The sequence below is a fragment of the Serinus canaria genome, chromosome 13, assembly GCF_022539315.1.
Source record: "Serinus canaria isolate serCan28SL12 chromosome 13, serCan2020, whole genome shotgun sequence".
Lineage (NCBI taxonomy): Eukaryota > Metazoa > Chordata > Aves > Passeriformes > Fringillidae > Serinus > Serinus canaria.
Genome location: NC_066327.1, coordinates 15,998,169 through 16,022,308, shown reverse-complemented (window position 1 = coordinate 16,022,308; position 24,140 = coordinate 15,998,169). Strand labels below are relative to the sequence as shown.

Sequence of the window (24,140 nt, the reverse complement as noted above, 5' to 3'; positions counted from 1 at the left end):
TAAAGGTGAAGTCTTTGAACCTTGCTTGGATTCTGTGTCATTCTAAATGAAACGTGAAATCTGCACTGAACTCTGAACGTGGCTGCTGCATTCTAACAGGTTATAGCTGGACCAAAAAGCAGTGGTAAACCTGCAAGTTGTAGCTCTTGAGTCTGTATCAGTAATGTTTTTTTAGTGGGCATCCATACAGATATTTCTTGATCTGAATCTTGATCCCTGGTTTAATACAATTTGGGAACAGGAGAAATGTTCAGGACCAAGGGGATTGTGAAGAGTGGAAGTGCTGGGATGTGCTGGGGAGCTCCAGGAACCAGAATCTCTGAGGTGAAGGCTCTGGATCAGGAAGGTTCCAGTCAGCTTATGGCATTCAAGTATCTGAACAATCTGCTTGGCTTGGAGAGCAGCCATATATGTTCAATGCCCTTCCCCATTCTCTCTGTTCTCTAGAAAATGCTGCTCTCCCTCAGGAGTACAGTGGCTCTTACAGTCCAGCAAAGGGCTGGATCCCTTTAAATACCAGTCCCCTTACTTGAGCATTTTTGCTTCATGACACTTTTCTCTTGTTTTGATGAAGCAAAGTGTAATTTGCTCACTTTATTAAAAATACATTTCTCTTCCATCCTTCATTTTGACACCTGCTTCACTGCCTAAAAGGAAATAAAATGCTTGCTGGCAAGACTCCACCTTTGAGTATTTGAGATTATACTTTCCTCCTCCTCCTAATTGCCTTTGGAATGTGTTTGAGCCTGACATTTTATTTTGAAGGAAAAAGAAAAGTGATGTACCTCTTCCTGTCTTCCATCCTTCAGTGTCACCTAAAATAGTTGCACTTTTGGCATATTGCAGCAATACAATTGTTGAGTATACTCCTGAGAGAACAAGCTTGATATGCACTGGAAGAATAAAACCACAATATTTGGCACGTGGTTGACAAAAAGGTGTTCTGCAGGACAGCATAACAGAATCACAGAGCAGGCAGAAGGGAGGATAAAGGAGAACTGGAATCAATCTAAGTGGGAGCAGAATGTATGAATTTTTGTGCCTTTTTTCAGCAGCTGCTGTGAGGATTGCAAGTGTTTTGTCCTAGAAATAAATGGGTTTGTTTTTCTGTCCCTATGCAGATCCTGTACCTGCTAAGTAACCAGCAGGCCAGATGACATAATGTGCTCAGGCTGGTGCCTCCCAAGGTTCTCTCAGCCCCTTTCCCTAAATGTCCAGTTACCCAAAGGCTGGATTATATAATTAATGACAGTCCTCCTGGCCTAACCTTGTTTTCTTGTTCTCAGTACTCCTCCTTGTTTCAGACACTTCCTCTGTTGGTTTCATTATGTTCTTGGAACTGGAATTAAGAGGGAGGAGCTGGCTGGCAAGGAAATGTATTCCTACGTTTCACTCCTGGGTTTGTAAGTGTGGAGAGCCAGCAGGTCTGAAAAAATCCTCTTTGCTTTGAAAACTGCTGTGATGTTGGGAGTGAGAAGTCAGTCATAGAGCATTTGAAAAATTGCAGTCTTCACCTGCTTGCAGTCCAGATAAACTGGTTTAAAACTCCATCAGCCCCTCCACCTCCCTGTCTGGTCCTTCTCATAGCAGAGCTTGCTCAAAGTACTGGAGGTTTAACCAGTTCCGATGTAATTCTGAAGCCTTGAGAGTTTGTCCAGTAAAGCCCAGGTTCTGCAGTGTGTGTTAATGTCCCATTGTGTGTAAATGAGGACTGGCCGATTGCTTAATGAGGTGTGTAATTTATCTGCTGTTCCAGGGGTGTAATCTTATAAAATGTGTTAATAACTTCTTGGTATTTACAAGTATCGGCTTCTTGGTCCGGCTTTGAATCTGTATTTGCACCTCCAGCTCACACTCGGGCCAAGCTTTGGTGTTTGTGTATTCAGTGTTTATTTTCTGTGTGAAACTGCGATTAGCAGGATTACTTATCTTACCTTGCACATGCTTCAAAGTTTGTGTCCCAATTCCCAAAACCATCAGCTCTGTTCACAAACTGCTCTGCAGGCACAGCCCTGGTACTGAACCAAGCTGGGCTCTTGCAGAGCACATCCAGTCTGTTTTCTTAAAGCCACCTTCCTGCTGCTTTCCTTGTACAGACCTTCAAGGAATCAGAGTCACAAAATGTTCTGAGCTGGAAGGGACCCACAAGGCTCATTGACCCAGCTCCTGGCCCTGCACAGACTCCCCAACAATCCCATCCTGTGCATCCCTGGGAGTGCTGTCCAAACTCTCCTGGAGCTCTGGCAGCCTTGGTCAGTGCCCCACAACCCTCTGGGGAAAGAACCTTTTCCTAATATCCAACCTAAAATCTCCCAACACACCCCCAGGCATTCCTTCAGGTAGAACTTGGAGCTTTTCTAGTTTAGCTTCAGATATTTGCATTTTCCCATCTGTAGATTGCCATGTGCTGGAGGAAAGGTGGGCAGATGTTGCCAGGTGCTCTGTGCAGAACGAACCAGCTGAAGAAGAAAGGTTTAATTGAGTGGAACAGGAATTACACAGTGACAGAACAAACTCAGGTCTGCTGGCTCCCACTGCTCATCCTGGGATCACAGCCTGGCTCTGCCAGAGCTGTCCTGAGCTGCTCCCTGCACATCATGTTCTCATCTGCCAGCAGACAGGAAACATAGAAATGTCATCTAAACAAAGAATTAGCAGAATGAAGGGCTCAAAAGTCAGTAGTTCCTATTTTCTGCCTCTGCTGCTGACTTCCTGCCATTGTTTTCCCATTCATTTAAACACATTTCACCTACTCAGTTGGACTGGGAGAAGAGTGATTGATTTTATTGTCTGTGCTGGGTTGTAGGAGCTAAGTGTTCTTGTAGAGTTGTCAGAACATGCACTTGCCTTTGGGTGGGAAGAAAAACATCTAGAGAAAGGATTTCAGAATTAAATCTTGAGCTAATATTTCTCAATGAAAATAGAAAAATTAATGGGCTCTCTATACACTTGTAGAGTGAGGTGTAAGAATAAGGCAGCTCTACTTCTTCATGTGTTTTAGAATGAGCTTAGTGTGTGTAGAAATTTTTCTTTTCTTTGCTAGGTTTGTGGAGCAAAACTGGAGATTTTTTTCCCAGCACATGTACAGCAAGGAGCACAGGAACTGAAAATGCAGAGGGTGTTGGAGCTCAGCCCTTTTTTAGTGTCAAGTAAGAGAGGCTTTGCTTTAAAAGGACAGGCTTTTCTTGATGCTTCCCCAATTAAAGCCCATCCTTTCCTAGCTCACAGTCTTGCTCCAAAATGCTGGTCACATCTTTTTTTCCTGTAGCAGCTCTCAAGCACCTGGGGAACATAATCCAGCCCTGGGCATTGCTGAGCAGTGTTTGTCCCTTGCCAGGCTTCTTTTTATTCCTCTCCTCTCCTGGTGATGCCCAGCCCCTGGCAGGGTCACTAAGCAGAGGGGAGTTGTGTCCTGCTCGTGCCTTCTCTGTCTCCCAGATCCCAGCTGTTCTCCAGGGCCATCTTTGCTGTTTTATTTCACATATTCTGTCCTTGGGAATGGGGTAAGTGATCTTTCAGGCCGTCTCTGCACACCCCAGCTGTTACACTGCTGAATAAAATCAATTTAACAAGAGGTTAATCTTTTTATCTCTGGTCCTGGGCACAGGAGTTCTAGGGATGGTTTCAACAACTGTGAGCTGTAAAACTCCCCCCAGCTACTTCAGACAGGCGTCTGGGATTTTGTTTTTTAAGTAAATGGTATTTTGCTAATCAAAAGAGTGCCTTGTGTGCAAACCTGACACAGCTGTGCCGTTTGTTCTACCTCTGTATTTCCCCTCAGCTTGAGCTGTCACATTGAAAGCTAAATTGGTGGCTTTTGATTTATCCATTTTACAGAAGTAACAGCTTTGCTTTTCAGGATCTTACCACGAGTGTCTGATGTGCTTTGTAGGAGGGAATGAAGCCAGAAAGTGTGTTCTGATAGAAGTACCTGCCTGCCTTTGGTGGAGTGAGACTGTGTCTGAGCCTGCTTGGTTTTATTTAGAGCTAGATGGCCTCTGAAGGGCATAAAAGCCACCTGATGGCTTGTGCTCCTCAGCTGGTGTGCTTGGGCTTCTGGTGCCCAGCAGCTTTGTTGACAAAGCAGGGATGAATTGTCCCAAAGTCATTGTTTGGGAGCAGTGACCCAAGGAAACAGAGGAACAGTTGCTGCCTGTTAAACAGCTTGGAAGCTCTTAGCTAAGAGACTGGATTTTTATTTAAAATCTATTTTTTTTTTTTAGTAACCTTGGAGTATTCTCTATTCCATCTTAGTTCTTCTCTTTTTTTTTTCCTAGCCCTATCTATTTTAGGGTTTTTTTTTTTGGTCTGTCTCAAGAGATCAAGTCTGGGGGCAGCAGTTTCACAGGATGGCTCAGGCTGGAGGGGCCCCCAGAGGGTCCCTGGTGCCACCTCCCTGCTCCAGCAGGGCCATCCCCGAGCTCAGGGCACAGCAGAGTGTCCAGCCTGCTCTGGAGTGAGACCCCACAGCCCCTCTGGGCTCTGCTCAGGGCTGGCACTGCCCAGGGCAGCAGTTCTGCCTCCTGGGCAGGGAATTGCTGGGCCCAGGCCCTGCCCGTGGCTCTGGAGCCATGGCTGGGCCTGGGGCAGAGCTGGGCCTGCTCTGAGCTCTGCACACCGGGACAGACAGGGGGACACGGGACAGACAGGGGGACTCAGGGACAGACAGGGGGACCCAGGGACACACAATGAGACACAGGGACACCCAGGGCTGCCCCCCCCACCCCCTCAGCCGGGGCTCCTCTCCAGCCTGAGCTCCCTCAGCCTTTCCTGGGCACCGAGGTGCTCCAGGCCCTTGCTCAGCTCCGCGGCCTCCGCCGGTCCCAGAAGCTCCAAATGCCCATTCCCAGTCTAGAAGCTGCAGCCTGAGGATCTGGGTTACTTCACATTGATGTGTTGGGTGCTGGGGAGAGGATGGGGAATGCCATCCCTTGGTGTTCCAGGGGCTGATCACAGACCCCACCATGCCCAAGCTGCAGGGAGCCCGGTTTCCTCTTGGGCATTTCTAATTCTCAGGCTGTGCTGAGGTGAGCAGAGAAGCTCCTGAGAAGTCAGCAGAGCACACAGATAGAAATGCTCCCTTGTCACTCAGCATGCCTCTGCTGGGAAGGTTTCTCTAGAAATACCACTGGGGATTAAAGCCAGGGCGTTTCCATTTGTGTCTCCAGCCTGAATGATCCTGCTCTGACAGCAGGCAGAACTTCCTTTTGGTACCGTGAATTCATGGAGAATAACCAACATGGCCTGGGTTTTTAACTCCCCTTCTGCCTCCAAGCTGCATTGATTTGGGGAAGGGGAGAAGGGAAGCTGCTGAGACAGGGTGGTTAAACTTTGTTACACCAATCTCCTCTGAAGTGTTCCTGGAGAGAGAAAATGGAGTCTGTTTGTGCACAGTCATCTTTGAATGCCACATGGACTTAGTCCAAGTTATATTTACCATGACTGAGTTTCTCTCTGCCTCCCATGTCCTCCTTAAAAATGATGAAGTGTTTTATGCAAAGTGGATTCTCAGCTGTAATTGCTGTCTCTGCTAAGAGCCTTAATAGTAGCAGCTACTGAATGAATCATAGTCCATAAACTTCTGCTGTCTCTAGGAAAGGGTCTTCCAGAGGTGGGAGCAGCAGGAATATGAGGAAACAAAGCTGTGTAGTGGGATGGGAGAGACTCTCCAGAACCATTGTTCCAGCTCATTTCAGGTGCACTCAGATCTATTTCCTCAAGTGGGAGGTTTCTCATTCTCTTCTTGCTTCACACCTGCCTTGGTTTCCTGAATTGCCACTGCAGCTCTTCTGTCATGAAGTCAAACTTCAAAATAGACCCAGTTATACAAATCTTGTGGGAAGAGCTGGTTGTCTCTTCACCAGGTCTGTAGGTCCTGTGGGGAACCCAAATAAAGGGGATGAAACCAACCATCTCTGCTCAGTAAAACAACAAAAAGGTTCAAGGAGGCAGATAGGAAATGGTAAGAGGAAGAACAGAAGTGTTTTGAGTGACAAATCCCAAGGTTATGTCCTTGTCTCTGGGGTAAACTAATCCTCAGAGTTGAGGATGATTTCTATTTCTACCATTTCTATTTAAGTGTCTTCTCTTTAAAGGCACTTAAATAGAAATGGTAGTTGGCTGGATTCACTGATATCTACATGAAGTAATTAGAGAGGCTTTTGTAATTCTGAGGGATGTGGCCTAAAAATGAATTTGTTTAGAATGTCTGAATGACAGACGCTCTCAAAGAAAAGGCAGTGGATGTTTTCAAGCCTGTTATCAGACAGACCTGCCTCAAAGTGACTCTTATCTAAAACCAAATGTAAGCTGGCATAGGCTTAACTGTCTAGGGCTGTGTTTGGCACCTGCCTTGCTCTCTCTGTATCTTCCACAGTGCTGTAACTTTTTGGATGTTTTTTTCACCAAAAGCCATCTGGGAGTGTTGTTTTGAATGAATGTTCCCAGAAATGCACAGTGCAGCAGTTTTTCTGTCCACCTGAAGAAGAAAACCAGTGTAACAAACAGAGTACTTTATCTTCTTTTGACAAAAAGCACTTTTTTTTTTTTTTCAAGACTCAGTTTTTTAAAACTTAATGTCTGCATGGGCTGCCTGTGTGTCATTTCTTGAACATGACAAGTACAGCGTGTAACAGTAGAAATTCTCTCTTCCACATTGTAACTGGGTTTACTGGTGAGTATGTAATGAGTGGACTTTGTAGAGAACAGGCAAGCTCTTTGTTTAGTCAGGAATTGGTGTGTGTGGAGAAATAGTGACCTCATGCCTTCTTGGCTTCTTGAGATTTGAGGTTTGCAGCCATGCTCTGGTCCCCTTTGCAAGGAGGACTTGACAAATGGAGGAAACCTGCAGCAATATTTCACTGGAGTTTATCTGCAGTGTGCAGCTCCTTGCTGATCAGTGGGGAGGGGCAGCAAACAAGCAGAAGGGTAAACAAGGTTTGGTAACTGCTTTAACCCACTTGTATTCCCTGTGCAGTGGCAAGGAAACAGTTCTGGCATGAAACAGCTTCTCAAAGGCCAACTTAGCCTTCTTTCACTTTAGAGAGCAGAGAAAATTGCCTAAAAATTCAGTGTTAGCTGCTCTGCAAGGTTTAGAGCAATAAAAGGAGAGTGGTTTTGGTGTGACAGTCATGTTTTCAAAGGGGCTGTGAAAAGACAGACTCATTCCTGGCTCCTGCCTTGGGAGTGAATTAATTGTACTGCAGATACATTAGTTCTGTGTGAGAAGAGGGATCTCCACAGAAATCTGAGTGGTACTGCCCAAATCAGCCTCCCACTGAAGGACTGAAGAGAGGGATTGTTATTTCCTTGTGCTCTTTTTAACTGGAGCCCTTGAGTGAGGGTTTTTGTTGATCAGGAAGCCATCTCAGCCTGGAAAGGTGTGTTATTCTTTATTTCCATCCCATGTCTGTGTGTTACAGTTGTCTTGCCTTTCTCTTTTTCAGCCTGCAGCCCATGTCTTTCTCAGGGAAGTCATGTATCTTACCAAGAAGGAAACAATCAGGGATGGCATTTCTACTGACCCTAAACCCCTTGTTTCAGAATCACCAGGATGGGTCAGGTTGGAAGGGACCACAGTGGGTCACTGGTCCAACCTTTTACATCCAGGCAGTTCTGGAATATTATCCCCAGTGAGAGAGACTCCACACCCTCAAAGTTGACTTTTTGAATTATTTGATAATTCCCCTTTGTGTAGTTCAGTCACTTCTGCTGTAGAATTGCCAGGTGATGGATTAACTTCTGAGTGAATTCTGTTTCTGCTGGAAAATGTGTTGTCCCTGCAAGTCATTTCAAGTTTTGTGTTAATGAAACAAATTGGTTCAGCAGCACCAGGCTGCCTCATTTATTCAAAGAGATCTCAGAGCTACTGATGTGTAATGAAATGAAGGTAGTTGTTCACTTCACACTGGACTCGTTACTGAGAGTGAGTAATGTCACCAGGAATTAGTGACCTCAGCTCCAAATGTGGTATCTGCTGAAAAATAGATGTCACTTCTCCAAGCTGGTGAGCATGGGAGGTGGAGAACCAAGTGTTGTTTCAACACCCACATTCTTGTGGGTGAATCACAGCCATGGACCCTTTCTGCTGAGCCAAGATGACAATGGTGTATTTACACCACCACTGACCTGCTAAAAGTGGAATGTCAGCCATGGTACTGGTTGGGTTTTTATTTTTTCTTAATCATCTTTGACATCAAAAATGTAATTTGTTGTAGTGAATGCTCACAGCCTCTGACTTTCAGGACATGCTGAAGTACCTACAATAGAGCCAGTATGCTTCAAAAAGAAGACTGATGCTTAAATATTTGGTTCTCCTGGGGAAAAACATAATCTGCCTGAAGAATGGAACCATTTTTCCCCTGCCTTTGAGCATTAATTTCTGGAAAGGGACAAAAATTAATCTTTTTGCTGCGGATGTACAGTGCCCAAATCTGTTCTGTGACCAAGTGCCACCTGAGAATGTGTTACAGTTCTGCTTGATTATCTGGAATCCAAAATACAGTCCAAGAGCTCCAGAACAGCCTTTCCCTGGCTCCTCGGGTAAACCAGTAAAACCAGACCTTGCAGAATGGTACATGAGACCATTCCACTCTGCTCACTCCAGAGCTTCTGCTGGCTCTTTACAGGGACTCCACATCAGTGATTTTGGGAGAAATTCAGCCTGGGTGCCATGGCCAGTGCATCCCTCCTGTCTTTGTGCCAGGGACGATGGGCAAATGCTGGAAACTGAAGGAGGAATTTGTGTTTTTCCTTCTGTGATGTGAGCTCCTTTGGGTATCAGTTTCCCTTTGCTACAGGACATTTGAATTTAACCATTGTCTAGTTAGTTCTACTTAAAAGTTGTTGGGGTTTTTTTATTGCCTCACATTGTTTGCTTCTTGTTCATGAAAAACTTAACAGCGTCTTACAGAGTTGTTAAAAAAGTTCTTCTCAGATTCCAGAGATGTCAGAGAGCATTCTTCTGTTTGGAGGTGTGGAAATCTTCAGTGAAATAATGTATTTATTACTTCATTTCCTGAAATATTTCAGGTCCAAACTTGAAACTGTTCAAGTGTACATAAAGCCCTGGCAGGCAGCTCCTGCTGAGGGAGTGAGCTCATCCTCTGCTCTGAGGAAGCAGCTGAAGCATCAACTCCAGAAAAAAACTGCAGTGTTTGGGTCCTGTGCCCTCCCTGCCACTCACCCAGCACTGACAGCTCAGGTGAGACCCCACCTGCAGAGCTGCCCCAGCCCAGCAAGGACCTGGAGCTGCTGGAGAGAGCCCAGAGGAGGCACCAGGATGGGAGGAAAGGCTGGGATTGTTCACCTGGAGGGGGGAGGCTTTGGGGTGACACAATTGTGGCCTCCCAGTGCCTGAAGGAGCTGCAGGAAAGATGAAGAGAGACTTTACAAGAGCCTGGAGTAACAGGACAGGGGGAATGGCTTCAAATTGACAGAGAGTAGGGTTAGGTTGGATATTAGGAAAACAAATTACTGTGAGGGTGGGGAAGCCCTGGTACAGGGTGCCCAGAGAAGCTGGGGCTGCCTCTAGATCCCTGGAAGTGTCCAAGGCCAGGCTGGACAGAGCTTGGAGCCACCTGGGCTAGTGGCAGGTGTCCCTGCCTGTGGCAAGGGGTGGCACTGGATGAGCTTCAAGCTCCCTTCCAAGCCAAACCATTCCATGAGTCTATGATAAGCTCCTTTAAGGTCCAGCACAGTTCTTTTACCTGCTCTTGGAAATCTTTTTGGCTGCCCCTGGATCCCTGGAAGTGCCCAAGGCCAGGTTTCCAGCTGGGATAGTGGGAGGTGTCCCTGGCCGTGGCAGGGTTTGGAATGAGATGCTCTGTAAGCTCCCTTCCAGCCCAAACCATTGTGTGGGTTTGTGATACACTTCTGTCTGAAGAAAAAAACCCAAATTAGTGTAGGTACAGCTTTTGAAATCCTGCTGGCACTTGAAATGTGCCACCCTTTTGTTTGGCTCCTTTGAGGTCACCACTTAGACCTCCCCTCACTCTGTCCAAGAGGACTGTGGCACTCCTGTCCATCAGAGAGCTGGAGTTCTGCCCCAGACCTGCAAATCCCACAAAGATTTGTGAATTCTCTGTTTGAACCTGGTTAGGAATGACCCTGCTCATCTCTGTGATGCTGCTTTACCAGTTTGTTGACATTCCCACCAGGAAGGTGAGAAAGTTTTTTTGCGGTGTCCTTTCAACTCTTGGATTGATAAAAAACCATTGTAGCATTCTCTTATGGATGTTGGTTCCTGCAAACCTCTGACATTGCTAAACAGGTTTTTTTTTATTTCTTTGTTTGCAACCCTGCTCTCCATTGAAAGAAAAGACACTCTAGATGTGTCAGGAAATTCCTTTGTTGTACTGATGACAGCCCAATTCTATCTTTTGCCTCAAATTCTGGAATTGCAAGGCCCAGCCTTCCCTTTATGAGAACAGGGATGACCTGGAGGAAGAACTTTCCTAGCAGCAAGTTTGTTGTTTGCACTCTGAAACGATGTTAATTGATCAACTCAAAGATACAACCTCGCCTTACAAGTCTCGCCTTTCTGAGGGGAGGAAGAAACTTGCCAAAAGCTAAATATAAACAAGGTGCAGTGGAAAATGCACATGTGCCTGCTGTGGGAGTGTGAAGTGATGTCTCCCTTCCTAAAGCAGCACGAGCTGCAGGTTAAGGGAGTTCACAGAGCAGTTGTAAATCTACACCCTGGTTCTTCCTGGTCACGAAAGATGACTCCCAGGCTCTGCCAGTGGGTGCTGAGGGTGGCACAGGGTGTGTGTGCCCTGGGAGCTGGCAGGTGCAGCCCCTCTGCACATCCAGGCTCCCTGCAGCATTGCTCACACCTTCCCCTGCTTTGGCTGCAGCAGGGAGGCAGCTCTTGCAACAGAGAGCACAAAGTTCCTCTCTGTTCCCAGGCTACAAATACTCCTCCAAGTGACCAATGCCTCAGGAACCTGGAGGCTTGTTGGAATTTTTACTGCAGGTGCTTGCAGGAACGTCTGACCTGAGGGCAGGTAAAACCTGTTCCCCTCTGCCATGCACACAGCTCCTCCCTGTGCATTACAAATCATCTCTGGTGCCTAATCCTCATTCTTCTCTCCTCCCAGGACAGTGTAAGTGCTCTCCTGGGATTGCTTTCAGTTCTGGGAGGTAGGCAAGGAGCCAGTGGCAAAAGGAGAAAGGTTTTTCTAGCGGAGGCAGATTTTTAACCCTTAGCTCTGATAGGAGCTGCCACAAATCTCTCATTTCTTGGGGTTTTGGGTCTCCTATTACAATAACTCCTGTCAACTTCAAAGATTTGTTTGAGACATTTGCTTGATTTACTTATTTTTATAATATATGTAATTAATAAAGCCTTCTTTGGGCTTCTGTCCTCATTGCTAGCATTTGATCTCTGTGGTGTCTCACAAACATACTTCTCAAGCTGTCATTGAATCCTTTACATTTCATATTTTCTAACTGGGAGTTGAAATAGAGTGAAGAAGGTGTCCTGGCCATGCCATCTCCATCATTCTCCTCAAACTTTGATGCCATTTGGGCTTTCCCCTTGCCCTTCTCTGAGTGCAGTGCTGTTTTCACTAACAGGGATCAGACTGAGGAAATTGAATAAATTTGGCCCAGTATCAGATGAGAAGTTGCCTGGAACCCTGGGGACTGTTGTTCCTGTGACAGACTATGAACCCTCCAAGCTCAGAATGTGTCTTTTTCAGCAATTGATTGTTCTGCCAGGGGACTTGCACACAGCCAGTCCTTTTTCTTTTGGGCTGGTGATCATTTGGATTTACTGGTGTCACACATCAGTGAGCAAAATCTAACTGGCAGTGTTTGCCTCTTATCCCAAACTTGTCTTTTTTGATTGTTGTTTTAATACACCTTCCCTCCTTCCCTTCCCTTCTGCTTGGGTCAGGTTCTGGATGTCATCCTTCCAGCTTCTGCTTTCACCCATAAAACCTTAATCAAGCACTTCTTGTAGGGTCTCTGCCTAATCCAAGCTTACTTAGGCCATGGAAAAGTTAATTTGTGGTCTTGGGTGTTACTTATGTGATGAAATGACAATCTCAGAGGAGAGAACTCTGCCTCATATGACATCAGCTTTCCAGTCAGCTGTTTAAAAAGCTGGATTCTTTTTTTCTTGTAAAGCTGTGATGGGCCATCATGTCAATACTAGTAAATATTTCTGATGGTGAGAACAAACTTCCTTTTATAGTATCCACACGCTGCTGTTTTTACTGAATCCAGCCTGGAGCTGTTTCCTATTTCTGAGTGTTGGCTCACACTCAGCAGCTCCTGGTGTTCACGTGCTCTGTCTCCCTCTGTTTCTCTCTCAGCTTTTTTAGCCTTGTTGATCTATTATTGTGACTTTGGCCAGACGACGCCAGCTTTCAGCATTTAATGGGCTGGGAGAGCAACAGCTTCCTCTGCCTGTGAGACCATGATGTCATCAGCTACTTTGGGTTCTTTCACCATCCTGATGCTTGGTGGATGTGGAAAGAATGCAAACAGCACTTTCCAGATGTTCTCAGGGCAGCTGGAAAACCAAACATGGATTGTTTGCTTGGGGAATATTGCTGGTCTGTTTAGGAGAGAGCAGTGAGAAGGGTGATGAAAACACAGCTCCTGTGCTGTCAGGTGTCTCACAGAGGGTTGTTGGGGTGTTAAGTGATGGCACAGCTTATTCAGGACTCCAGCTGGGCACTTGAAATATCTTCCTACCTGCTCTCCATTCCCTCTCTTCCCTTCCTTCCTCCAGCTTCAGCTCCTGAGTGAAGCCCAGGATCCTTCTGATCTCCTGCAAGGCAAATGCTGTTTTGTTCCTGCAGTTCCTCAGAGTTATCCCAGCAGTTGAAGACTAAAGAAAAGAACAGTTATCTAGTTTTTAAACTCCCAGTGAAATATTTGATGTAGTAGGAGCTACTGTATAAACACAGGGGAGTTTCATCTTGGTGCAGTGCAGACTGGGAATTTGGAAACCCTCTCCAGGGCTGGAAAAAGCATCAGCTCTCACCCACTTGTGGCATATCCAAAAAAGTCTATTTTTAGGGAGAAGCGGTCACTTCCTTCTTTTGGGTGGGTGGGTGGGTGTTTTTAATGCATTAATTAATTTTTATTGAGTGATGGAAAAGCTGATGTCAGAGCTGCATTGCGGTTGGGCGTGCAGGAGCACAAGGTGGTAGGAAATAATACAGCTAACACATGAGGGCAGGGAGAGTTTAACCATGGGCAGTTTAAAATAGCCAAGCTGAGTCCTGTGGATATTAAAAACTATGACTGAATCAAAACAACGGGCTAATATTAAACTGGACTTTGCTGGTGGAGCAACAAACCTGTTGGGTTAATTTCTGTTGTTGTATCCAATGTCCAAGGGATGTTTTCTGGTCTCAACACCTGGGTTTCTGACTTAGGGGTTGTCTGTTTTTGGCTTTGCAGCATAGAAATGACAAGGGGCAATACAGGTTGTGTTTTACTGGGTTTTTTATTCAGGAATCTGTAGATCATCCTTTTCTTTTTACAGTGGTCTATGAACTTGTCCAGCATGACTTCTTGCCTGGCTGCTCTCACAGTTCAGATTGCTCAGATCCACAGCAGGGAGGGGGAGGGAAGTGCTTTGGAAATGGGAGCCAAGACAGAGCACAGTTACATAATTGTACAAAAGAAAAGGAGGTTTTTTTTGTTTTGTTTTTCCTTCCCATATCCTCCTGCCTACTGAAAAATTGTTGTTGGAAAGCTGGATGGAAAAAACTTCAGCATCGTTCATCCCTGTGGGGGCATGAAATGTATTGAAATGTTCCACCTGTTTTATGGCTGGTGCTTTTCCTCTTTCAGGTTTGACATCTACAGGAAGGTGCCAAAAGACCTTACACAGCCAACCTACACAGGGGCCATTAGTAAGTAACTTCTTTTTGATGTCCTTGCATAGCCCTGGTCTAAAATTAAAGATTGTTTGGCCTGTCTGTCTGCAGGGAATTCTTTTAAAGGGATGTTAAGCATTGGAAAGGGTGTCCTTTGTTGCTGAGGCAGCTTGTTCTGCCCATCAAACACTGGAATGGTTTGTGTGAATTCAGAATTGAAGCATGGTTTGGGTTGGAAGGGGCCCTAAAGAGCCTCCAGCTCCAGCCACTGATAGGGATCCACTCTCACTCCCATGTATCAATCCACAGACTCTGGCTGATACTCATCTCTTGCCTTGGGCCCCTTTTCCTTCCTTCCTGCTCCTGAGGGAGGCTGGAGGCTGAGTAATGCCATTTCACACAATTATGTGCAGCGAGCTGGCTGGGCAGAGGGCTTGGTAAACATTGATCAGGCTGATCCTGCCAGGCCTGTCATTACCCTGCTCATGCAGCTTTCCTGTCCCTTTGAGCAGGGACTTCCTTTGATCAGGGAGCTGTGCCCCACTCAGCCATGCTGGTAGATGGGTCAGTAGTCCTGTGTGTCATTGCTGACGTGAGTGATGTCACATCCCTTGGTGACAGCATGCAGGACTGAGTCAGTGCCAGTGAATCAGGACACAAAGGAAAGCCCTCTGTGAGCTGGAGAAACTCCTGGCTGTGAGCATGGTTGAAGAACAGGTTGCCCAGGGTGGTGTGGAGCCTCTGTCCTTGGGGATGCTCCAAACAACCAGAGCTGGCCCTGAGCAGGGGAGTTGGATGGGATGGGCTCCAGAGAGGTCCCTGCCAGCTTCAACTCTCCTGTGCTTCTGTGAAGATAACACTTCTCCCTAAATATTTACTCTCAGAGTCCTCGTCCCCTGAGTTCTCCTGGCCACTGAATTACTTGTATCCCAACTCCCATGTGGCTTTGCTGAAGTTGGGAACAAAGAGCTTGACTCAAACTGTTTGGGAATTCAGGGGTGGATGAGATTTGGTGTTTTTAAAGAACACTTTGAACTTGTGAGTGATCCTGCCTTCTCTTCTGTTTTGGAAACTAAGAGTTCCCACACTGCCACTGGGCTCCCTTTGAGAATTTGTCTTGTTATGAATCACCTGCAAAAGAGTATTTTAGAAGGAAAAAAAACCATCAAAGGCCACCAGAGTTTAGGCTTTCAGATCTGCAGTAAACAGCTCAAGTGATAAGTCTGTTGTGGGAAGGCTTCAAGGTTGTGACTCTTACTTACAATTATTAGCTGACTTATTTCTCTCTATTGTTATTTACAGCTTCTCAGGCTTTGATTTTCTTCTCTAACTGGTTCTCCTTCTTTTTCTCACAATGTTTTTAGGCAGCCTGATAGAAGCTTCTGAACCACACAGGCAGCCAACAAACTGGTGCCTTTGCCTGTGAGGATCTTGTGAGCAGCTTGTCTAATGGGCTTTTTTCTGTCTGACCAAGCCTGTGGCTTGTAATTTGAAAGCCACTAATCTTAGGTGTTGTAGGAGGCCATGGATGAGACCAGCCCATTGCCAGGCCAGTTGGAAGCCTGGGAAGGTTGCATGACCTGGTGAAAAATTGCTCTAGGGAAGTCAGCTTGTGTTAACGCTGGGAGCTTGAGAGCAGGGGAAGGTTCTGCCTCTCAAAAAAGCTTTTAGGCTTTAGTAATCGTGTGGAATTACTATGGCTGCAACTTTATTTTGGCTTTCTTTAAGTCCTCCAAGTTTTACAGAGCAGATATAAAATAGTTCATGATATCCAACTATTAATTTGGGCCTTTTCCATATGATTTCTGCTGAAACCTTAGTTCAGTATCAATTCTGGTGCTGAAGACTTTCTGGAATAGGAATGGACTTACTGCAGGGTTTCAGCAGTGACTTTTGGATTGTATAAAGGTCTGTTTTCAAAAACAAAGGTTGAGGTTTATTAGGGAAGAAGGCACAGATCAGATTACAGAAGAAAGGAGATGGAAAAGAACAGCTCTGCTCCTCACCAGGGCTGAAGGCTTTTAGGGAAGAAGCAGCTAAGGGAGAGTAAGTGTTGGGGGATTTTGAGGGAGAAGAGCAGGTGGTCTCAAACATGAGCAAGCTCAGAAGCCAACTGGAGTTATTGAGGCTTTCTTAGGTATGGATTTTTAATTCCCGGATTTGCTGTGAACGCTGCATACAAGATACTTCAGATCTATGTGGCAGCCACTCAGCTACAAACAAGTTTTTTAGGAGTGAAGGAACCAAGAATTTACTTGGAGTGAGGTTTGTCCAGAACAGCACAGCCACTGCTATGGACTTCTCTGGGAAGTGTGTAGAAGTCACTCATTCCTTTTCCTCAATAAAAGTCCCTTTTCAGGCAGCATCCCTGTCATGCTCTTGTCCCTCTTCCACCAGTTTTTCCAGGTCTTCCCACTGTGTGTAGCATGTCTGTGGTGCCACTGTGACAGACATGGTGACAGTCTGGCCATGTTTGGGTACAGAGGCAGCAGCAGCACTCCTGGCTGGCTGACAGTTGGCATCTGGCTGGACAGGAGCACTGGGGCTCTGGAGAGGAGCCTGCAGCCCAGGCAGCTGCTGGCACCTTCCTGCTCCCCAGCCATCGGTGTGGATGCATAGTTTGCATGCACATGTTGTATGCACACATGGAAACGTTATCCAGAAATACCCTGAGCTGTTTGGGGGCTGGAGTTTTAAATACACATCAGGAAATATCCAAGTTATGATTCACATGGCGCCTGTAACAGGACCCGTTCCTTGTGCTTCATAACAGTTTGCTCCACTGAATGATAAATACTATTAATTTTATGCCTTAATATAGACATGGCTCCATGTTCTCAGTCTGTGTGATGTGTTCAACACTTTGCCTTTTTCTCATTTCTCCTGGGGTGAGGAGGCAGAGCCAGGAATGTACGCAGACAGGGTTTGTAGTAGAAGGGATAAGTACAAAAAGGTTAGTGCAGGAATAAAAACCTTGGCAGAGTTTCCCATCCTTTTGGGATTGCAGATTAGCAGTGTGTCTACACCAGCAACCTTTGATATATTGATCATGTTATCATATTAGAGCTTTAAAAAACCTGTCTCAGATGTTGTTGGAGCTCTGTGGGAATGTCGCCGTGCTCTTGCAGTTAACGAAGCTTTATGCATGAATTGTTTGATTCTGTCTGATCCCAGCCTTTAATCTACTTTTCCAAATATAATACACTTGTCAAATGTGGGTGGTAGGACTGCACATTTGCATGGAAGCAGGTAAAAGCCTTCACTGTAAAAGAAGCAGCTGAAGCACCCTGTGCATAAATTCCTGTGCTGGGAACGTCGTCTGTGCCTGCAGCTCCACGCTGAGAGAGGAGCTCCTGTTCTGCAGCTGAGGAAATGCTGCCTCTGGAGAGAGTAACTGATAATGCTGGCACATGAGTGGCACATGCCAAAAACTCCCCCTGCCCTGGAGATGTGTGTGTAGGAAGAGTTTAGCAGTGCAGTGTCCTCTTCCCCAGAGTGTGCTGCAGCAGATGCTGAGAAGGAGCAGAAGGGGCAGGTTAAACATTTCACCAGGCTTTGGTCAGTTGGCTCCTGAGCTTCCTAAGCTGGAGTTGGTTCCTCTGTGTTTAGTATCCCTCAATGGATTTCTTCTTCAGGGCATGTGTGATTCCTTTTTGTAATCTAACAGGTTTTATTTCTTAAGCAACCTCAGCATCTGTAGTCAAGAATCCTCAGAATTTAGTTGTGTAAAGGAAAACCTTCCCTTGTTTTTAACCTCCCCTTTCCATGTAGTTCCCATACTGGAAGACACAGTGAGTGGTTGTTCCCCACTCACCTCCTTCAGGCTGCCCATGATTTTATATCCCCCTCTCATGTCCACCCTCAGTATTCTTTTACAGCTTCAAAACTCACTCTGTGGTTTGAAGACTGGGAAAAGCATTGAGGAGCTTTGAAAGTCAGTCCCTGCCAGGCACTTGAGGGCATTCTTGCAGGGTTTTTTAGATATAGGTTAGTGGAATTTTACTGTGCTGTGTTTGGTAAGTATTGTCACGAACCTTCACTGCAAGAGCTGAACTGAAAATGGACTTGAGGGAGCAAGTACTGGAAAAGAAGGTATTTTGATTATATAAGTGACAGAGAAGGAAGTTTAAAAATTGGAAGAGAGAGGAAGCTGTGGGAGAGAATTTAGTTAAGAGAGTTAGTAGTAGCAGGCTTTCCTAGAAGTGTTTGAGAGCAGAGAGGTCTGGCTGATGCTGTGGAAAGCCTTTATGGGATTATAACAAGCAGCAAGGAATATGGGAAGCAATTAAAGAAAAAAGGGTTGTCTACGTCAAACACTCTCCCTGTAACTGCCAGAGATCAGAGATCTTGTGTCTCTCTGTCAGTGATCAGCACTACAAACACTGGATCTACTCATGTGCTGCCTTGGTTTCTTTTTTTGGGCTCTTATGTAGGTGTGGATGTTCTCACAAGAATTTGCTGCTGTGCTTTAAGCAGACTTTTCTCCTGGTGCCCTGTGCCAGGGCTCAGCTGGGTCACAGCCCTGGTGACCTTCTGTGTCCTGGCAGCCAAGACTTGGGAGCAACTGTGTGCCCATCTGAGGTTTCTCTTCAGGATTAATATCTCTTCTTGCTTCCTGTTTTCCTGCTGGTCTTCAGGGGTTTTTTTCCCCTCTTTCCTCATCCTAGCTAGTGGATTTTTTTGGCATCTCTGTTAATCCCTTGAACTTTAGAGTGGGTCAGTAAATGAATCCACAGAAATTACCCTGATGAGGAAGGGGAAGCAACGCATTTCTCTTTCCTCAGAGCTGGAAAAATGAGGCACAAGGCTTTAGGTCACTCAAGGCTCTGTCTCAGTACTTGCCCTCAGCACCTCTTTCCTTCCCTTGCCTCTCACATTCTTTACCAAGGGAGTGATAAAATTGTTCCCAGCCTGTTGTTGCTTGAGCTTCCCAAAGGAATGGGCAGTCAGGCTGTGCAGGTCATGTGGAATAAAGTTGAGGAACGTGGCTTTTTTTTTTTTTTTTTTTTAATGTATTTCTCAACCCTAATTAGTGGCTCTGGTGAAGTGGTCATTTCACAGAGGGCCGTGCTGGGATGGAGGGGTTGTGCTGGGATTGTGCTCTGGCTGTCACAGCCCTGGAAGAGCCTGTCAGTTCCTGCTTTGCCTTTCTGTGAGTGATTCATGGTGAATTTGGGTATTATATTTAACACAGGGACACATTGCAGCCCTGTCCCCTTGAGCTGGCACATCCTTGCCTGCTCCAGTCATCCCTGATCCATAAGATTTACAGCTGTGCTTCCTTCCAGCCCCTCCTGTGTGGGTGACTGTCACTGCTGCTTCAGTGTCCCTGCTCAGGGGTTGGAATAATTTCCTGGTGAAGAGCAAAGAGTAAAATTCCAGCTACTTTGGGTTCCCTCCATGCAATTCCAGGTTGGAATTCCTCAGAATTGTTGTCTGGGTACCTCACAATTCCTTCAGTGGGGATCTTCCCTCTCTGCAGAGTCAATTTGTCAGCAAATGGAGAAATGAGAGAAGTCAGGCACTGGCTGCACAACTCCAGCACTGCCAGGTCTCTGCTGTCCAGCTCTGAGGTGCCTTACACAGAGCTTTGGACCCTGACAGAGAGCCAGAATGTCTCCTCATCCCCAAAACACCCTGTGAGGGGACTGAGTCCTTTCAAAGCAAGGAGGTGCTGGTTCTTTTAAACCTTCTGGAGGTTTTAATAGTGATAAAACAGGGAGCCAAGGTCCAAGGAAGAGATGTCAAGAAGAGGGAGTGCTGGCACACCAGCATTGTGTGCTGAAAAAGGAGAATGCAGGAGCTTTGGGGAGATAGAAATCATGACAGAAAAAGTGGCCCAAAAGTGGAAGATATCCCTGTTCTGGGTCATTAGTTATTAAGCCAAGGGATGCTCATATTTTCACTGCAAGAGGCAAAGAAATTAAGATGAGGCTTTTCTAGCTAATCTTGCCTGTGAGCAGAATTAAGACCTGCCTTTGGTAAGTCCCAAGGGTGGGGATGCAGTGGTCAGGATTTTATGTGAATTTGAGGGCTTTTTTTTTTTTTCTTGTGTATAGAATCTTCTAGTGTTTGCTCAGTGGGAAAGACACAAGTTTGATATTTATGCATTCATAAAATAATTGAATTTTTAATGGTTCCTCAGGATGTTTGGATATTGGCATGGCACTGAAGTCACTGCTCTGGTTAGCTCCTCTGGGTCATGCACTCTAAAGATTATTAATTCTCAATTGTGTATGGGTGGCATATCCATATCCAGTGATGGCTGTGTGAAAACAGTTTCTGTCTTTGTTAGACATAAAAAATTAACCTTTTCCTCTCCTTGCCTCTGTTCCAGTCTCTGTCTGCTGCTGTCTCTTCATATTGTTTCTCTTCCTGTCTGAGCTCACCGGATTCATAGCCACTGAAATGTAAGTAAAAAGTCATGTTTTCTCCTGTTTGTGTGCATGTGAATCTTTATAGCTTTACTGTTATCTGGGAGAAATATTCCTGTCATTTCACTGGGTCATTTAGTTGCCTAATGGGTTTGGGATTCCTTTAGGTTGAGTCCAAATTCTCAGACATCTATTCAGCTTTTTAATTTGCTAAAATTAATAGGCAAACTTGGTTCTGAACTATTTTTGATAGAGGAAGCTGTTCCAGACTTGCTTGATCCTTTATTAGCTGCATGCTGGATTGCATAATGAGCAGCATGGAGAAATGGATTGCATAAAATAAGAATTATTAATTTAATATCAATAATTGCTTTTTTTTATGATGTCAGAGCTGAATCTCTGATTCATGCAGGTAGTTTTATTAATGTGTGAATTTTTTCTTCTTTTGTTGAGCCTTACTAGGAAACCTTATTCACAGGTTTTGTTGAGGACAAGTTGCCCCAGGTGGTGGTGTCAGCTGTGAGAAAATGGAAATAACTTCTACTTTTAAAAGTTATTCATTGAACAAGTATGAAGTAGTTATTAACACCGAGTTAATCAGAATTTTATTTCTACCCCCCCGTTCTCATGTTCTTCCTGCCTCAAAGTAAACTTTTAGTAACTCTTAACACATCTACCTTTGTTTTGGGTTCTAGGAAACCTTCTCCATCACCCTGCTGATGTGGCAGTGAGCTCAGAGTGTGAGGCACAGTTCCTGGGTAGTTGGGAAGGGTGGAACTTCTGTCAGCCTCACATGATGGTCCTGATAGCCACAGATGTCAGTGCTGAGCTAAAAGGCTCTGAAACCTCACTTAGATTGACCATTTTGATAACCAAGAGGCTCTTGCATTGTTTTTGTGCAGCTCTGTCTTGGATCAAGAGTATAATTTCAGGAATAATGTTAAGGTTGACTAATGTTTAACTGAAGGCAGGAGTGTAATCAAGCTCGAGATCATTTTTTGTGCCTGTTGCACGTTTACTTCAGAGATGGTATCTCAGATTTCTTGCTTGCTCACAGTTTCTTTGACTTCAGTTCCGTGTGTTTGCTTGTGAAATCCGGGGTCACCTTATCAGCCACTTCACAGAGCTGAGTTTCCTTGGGTTTCTAAAATACAGAAAAGCTAGACAGACTGCTCCAAGTCAAGCACTGCTTTTTCTTGCTCTCCTCATAGATCTCATTCTCTTGCCTGGTTTTCTTTTTTCTTCCAGTTATGCTTTACAGGAGGAATTAGTAATATTTACCTAGTTTTGACCCAGTTATTGGAGTGCACATCTTTATGTAGTGGCAGTTTCCTGACTAGAAATTCTTTTTCGAGCAGCACACTTGCATAACTCTGAGGAATCTCCTTGCTTTTTCCTTAAGAAGATGATGCATTTTCCACAGAAATATTGGGAAGTGCTGTAAGCATGCTGAGCTGACAAGTTCCTCATTAAAACCTCAGAGAGATGGTGAAGTGCCTTTCCCAGCAGGAGCTGTGTGGGCTGGAGGTGTTTGCAGGCAATAAAGCAGTAAAATTGGAGAGGGGATGTCATACAAGAGTCTGGGACAAATGACTGCAGGAACCTGATTCGTCATGGACTGCCCAACACAAAAGCTCACACAAAAGAGTAGGAAAACCTCCTTCTGGTGAGTTACAGGTCACCAGACTCTTGCTGGGAACATTCACCCCCAGCAGTTGTGAAAAGGCTCTCCCAGAACAGCGGAAATAGTTCAGAAAGTCACTTCAAGTCCTTCCCAGTTCAGCGACTTCGAAAGCAGGAGTAAACTTTTGTTTTCCATTTCTTACTCATTGGTTTCTCTTCTGAGAAACCCAGTACAAGTTGTTGTGAGCCTCTTGTGGCTCCCTTGCACTGAGGTATTACTGGCAGTGAGTTGTGAGGCAGCAGAGCCTCATCACTGGGAATAAGAATTGGGAGCTCTGCGTGGTCTGGAACTTGTGAGAGCTCTGTGCTGCCATTAAACTGGGTAATAGCAAATAACAGGGGAAATACTGTCTCAAAAAGGTTTCTGAGCCTTGTCTTCCCATGATCCAAATACTTACAGATACATGGAAGATTCCCCAAGTGCAAACTGTTCAGCTCTCATCGACTTTTATTGCAAGCTTGAAGGTGTTTTTTTAGTATTAAGAGTCTCCTACAACAGATACCTCACCCAGACTGAAGTTTCCCAATTCCAGCCAGGACCTGGATGATTACAGGTGTGCAGTTACATGGGATGAACTTTCCTGCTTTGTCACTGCCAGCTGTGCTGTGAGACTGCATCACTCTTTCTCCTTTTGTGTCATATTTTCCTTAAAGCACTTGACAGAGCCAAGCTGGGTGGGGAGAGCTGCACAGTTTTGATGACAAGGTGAGCACTTGGCCTGGTGTTTTACATCAGAGATGTGGCAGGTTCCCTGCTGAGCACTCAGAGCCTGTTCCACAGAGTTATTGTGTGTGGGGTGTGTGCAGGGACATCTCCTTCAGGGCAGTGCTGCCCACAGGGTTCCCTGTCTCACCCTCAGCACCGAGAGCTTCCCTCGGTGGCTGCGCTTCAAACAAGAGGTTGGTGTGGATTGTTGAGCTCCTGCTGCAACATGAGAAAAGAAGAATCTGCTCTGCACCACGCTGACCCCAAATACTCCCAGGCTCCTGCCCACTGCTGCACTTTCTTCCACGTTGACAGGGCTGCAGCAGCCTCAGTGCCTGGTGTTACTCGAAATCTCGGTTTGGCTGCTCTTGCCCAACTTCAAAGCTGTTTTTCCTTGACCAGCCCATTGTGGTAGCATTTACAGTCTCAGCTGCTGAAGGCTTGTCTGGGTGGCAGAGAGCCAAGAAATGACACCCTCATCTCGAGGATCGCAGTCACAGCCCTAAACCCAAACATTACCTGTGTGGGGAGGATGGCAGCTAAGTCATAACTCGTGTGGGCACTTCTAATGAGTGCTGGGGCTGGGGCTGTGCTCAGGAGCTGGCTCCAGTTAGGAAGTCAAACCAAGACACTGCAGGAAGCTCATGGAAGAGGTAACACACTCTAAAGGCACGTCCTATTCTGCTGCTGACGGCTTTCCTGGGGAGACCAGCCCTGAGGAGGGTAGAAAACTCCCAAGTTGCTCATCTTCCAGATTTATCCTGTGACCCTAACAGGCCTGTGAGCAGCCATGAAGGAAATCCAAGCTTGGCATTTAGGTGGGGCTGCATCCTTCCCAGGAAAAGCACAGTGAAGAGCCGGTGAGGGAAGAGAGCTTTTTTCTTTTCTCAGTCACAACCCATCATTGCCATTAAGGGGAGGGTGAGTTTAACTCTGGAAGTCAAGGATCCACTTGATTTTTAGGTTTTTTTTTTAGTCCAGACTAAGAGTGACTGAAGACTTAGTGCAAACTTCAGGAGTTGGAATGTCCCCATCCCTGGAGGTGTCCAGGGAACACCTGGAGGTGGCACTCAGTGCTCTGGGCTGGGTGACAGGGTGGGGATGGGTCACAGGTTGGACGTGATGATCTTGGAGGTCTTTTCCAACCTAAGTGATTCTATATTAAGAACCTTGATGAATCTCCTCGATTCTGTAGAAGATGAAGAAAAGGAGGTCTGTGCTCCACATTTGAACCTCTGAAAGATGAACAGCATCAAACACTCTTGTCCCACTAAGCCAATGACTCAAGTGGCTGAAGAAATGAAGCTAAAGGGTTAAATGTGTCTGGTTTTTCCTGTGCAAGATCAACAGTTGGTTGAGTTGAGAGTAGAAATTGCTTGTTCTGCCTTCAGCAGCCTCCTCATTCCTCTGCTGCTGTGTTGCAAATCAGAAGCATAGAAATCACCCCCCTCTTTTCTAATTAACTCAGATCAGTGCTAGACGTTAATAGCTGGCAAGATGATAATCTCACCGTTTTATCACCCTAATTAGGTCATG

At 45.7% G+C, this 24,140-nt stretch overlaps 1 protein-coding gene across 1 annotated transcript in view; it reads left to right on the top strand.

The window, feature by feature from the left end:
* ERGIC1 (endoplasmic reticulum-golgi intermediate compartment 1) overlaps nt 1-24,140 on the top strand; it is a 55,306-nt gene that overhangs the window by 6,329 nt on the left and 24,837 nt on the right. Inside the window, exons 2-3 of the mRNA XM_030229130.2 lie at nt 13,816-13,877; nt 20,179-20,251. Coding sequence (XP_030084990.2) covers nt 13,816-13,877; nt 20,179-20,251 — 135 coding nt within the window. The remainder of the gene's footprint in view (nt 1-13,815; nt 13,878-20,178; nt 20,252-24,140) is intronic.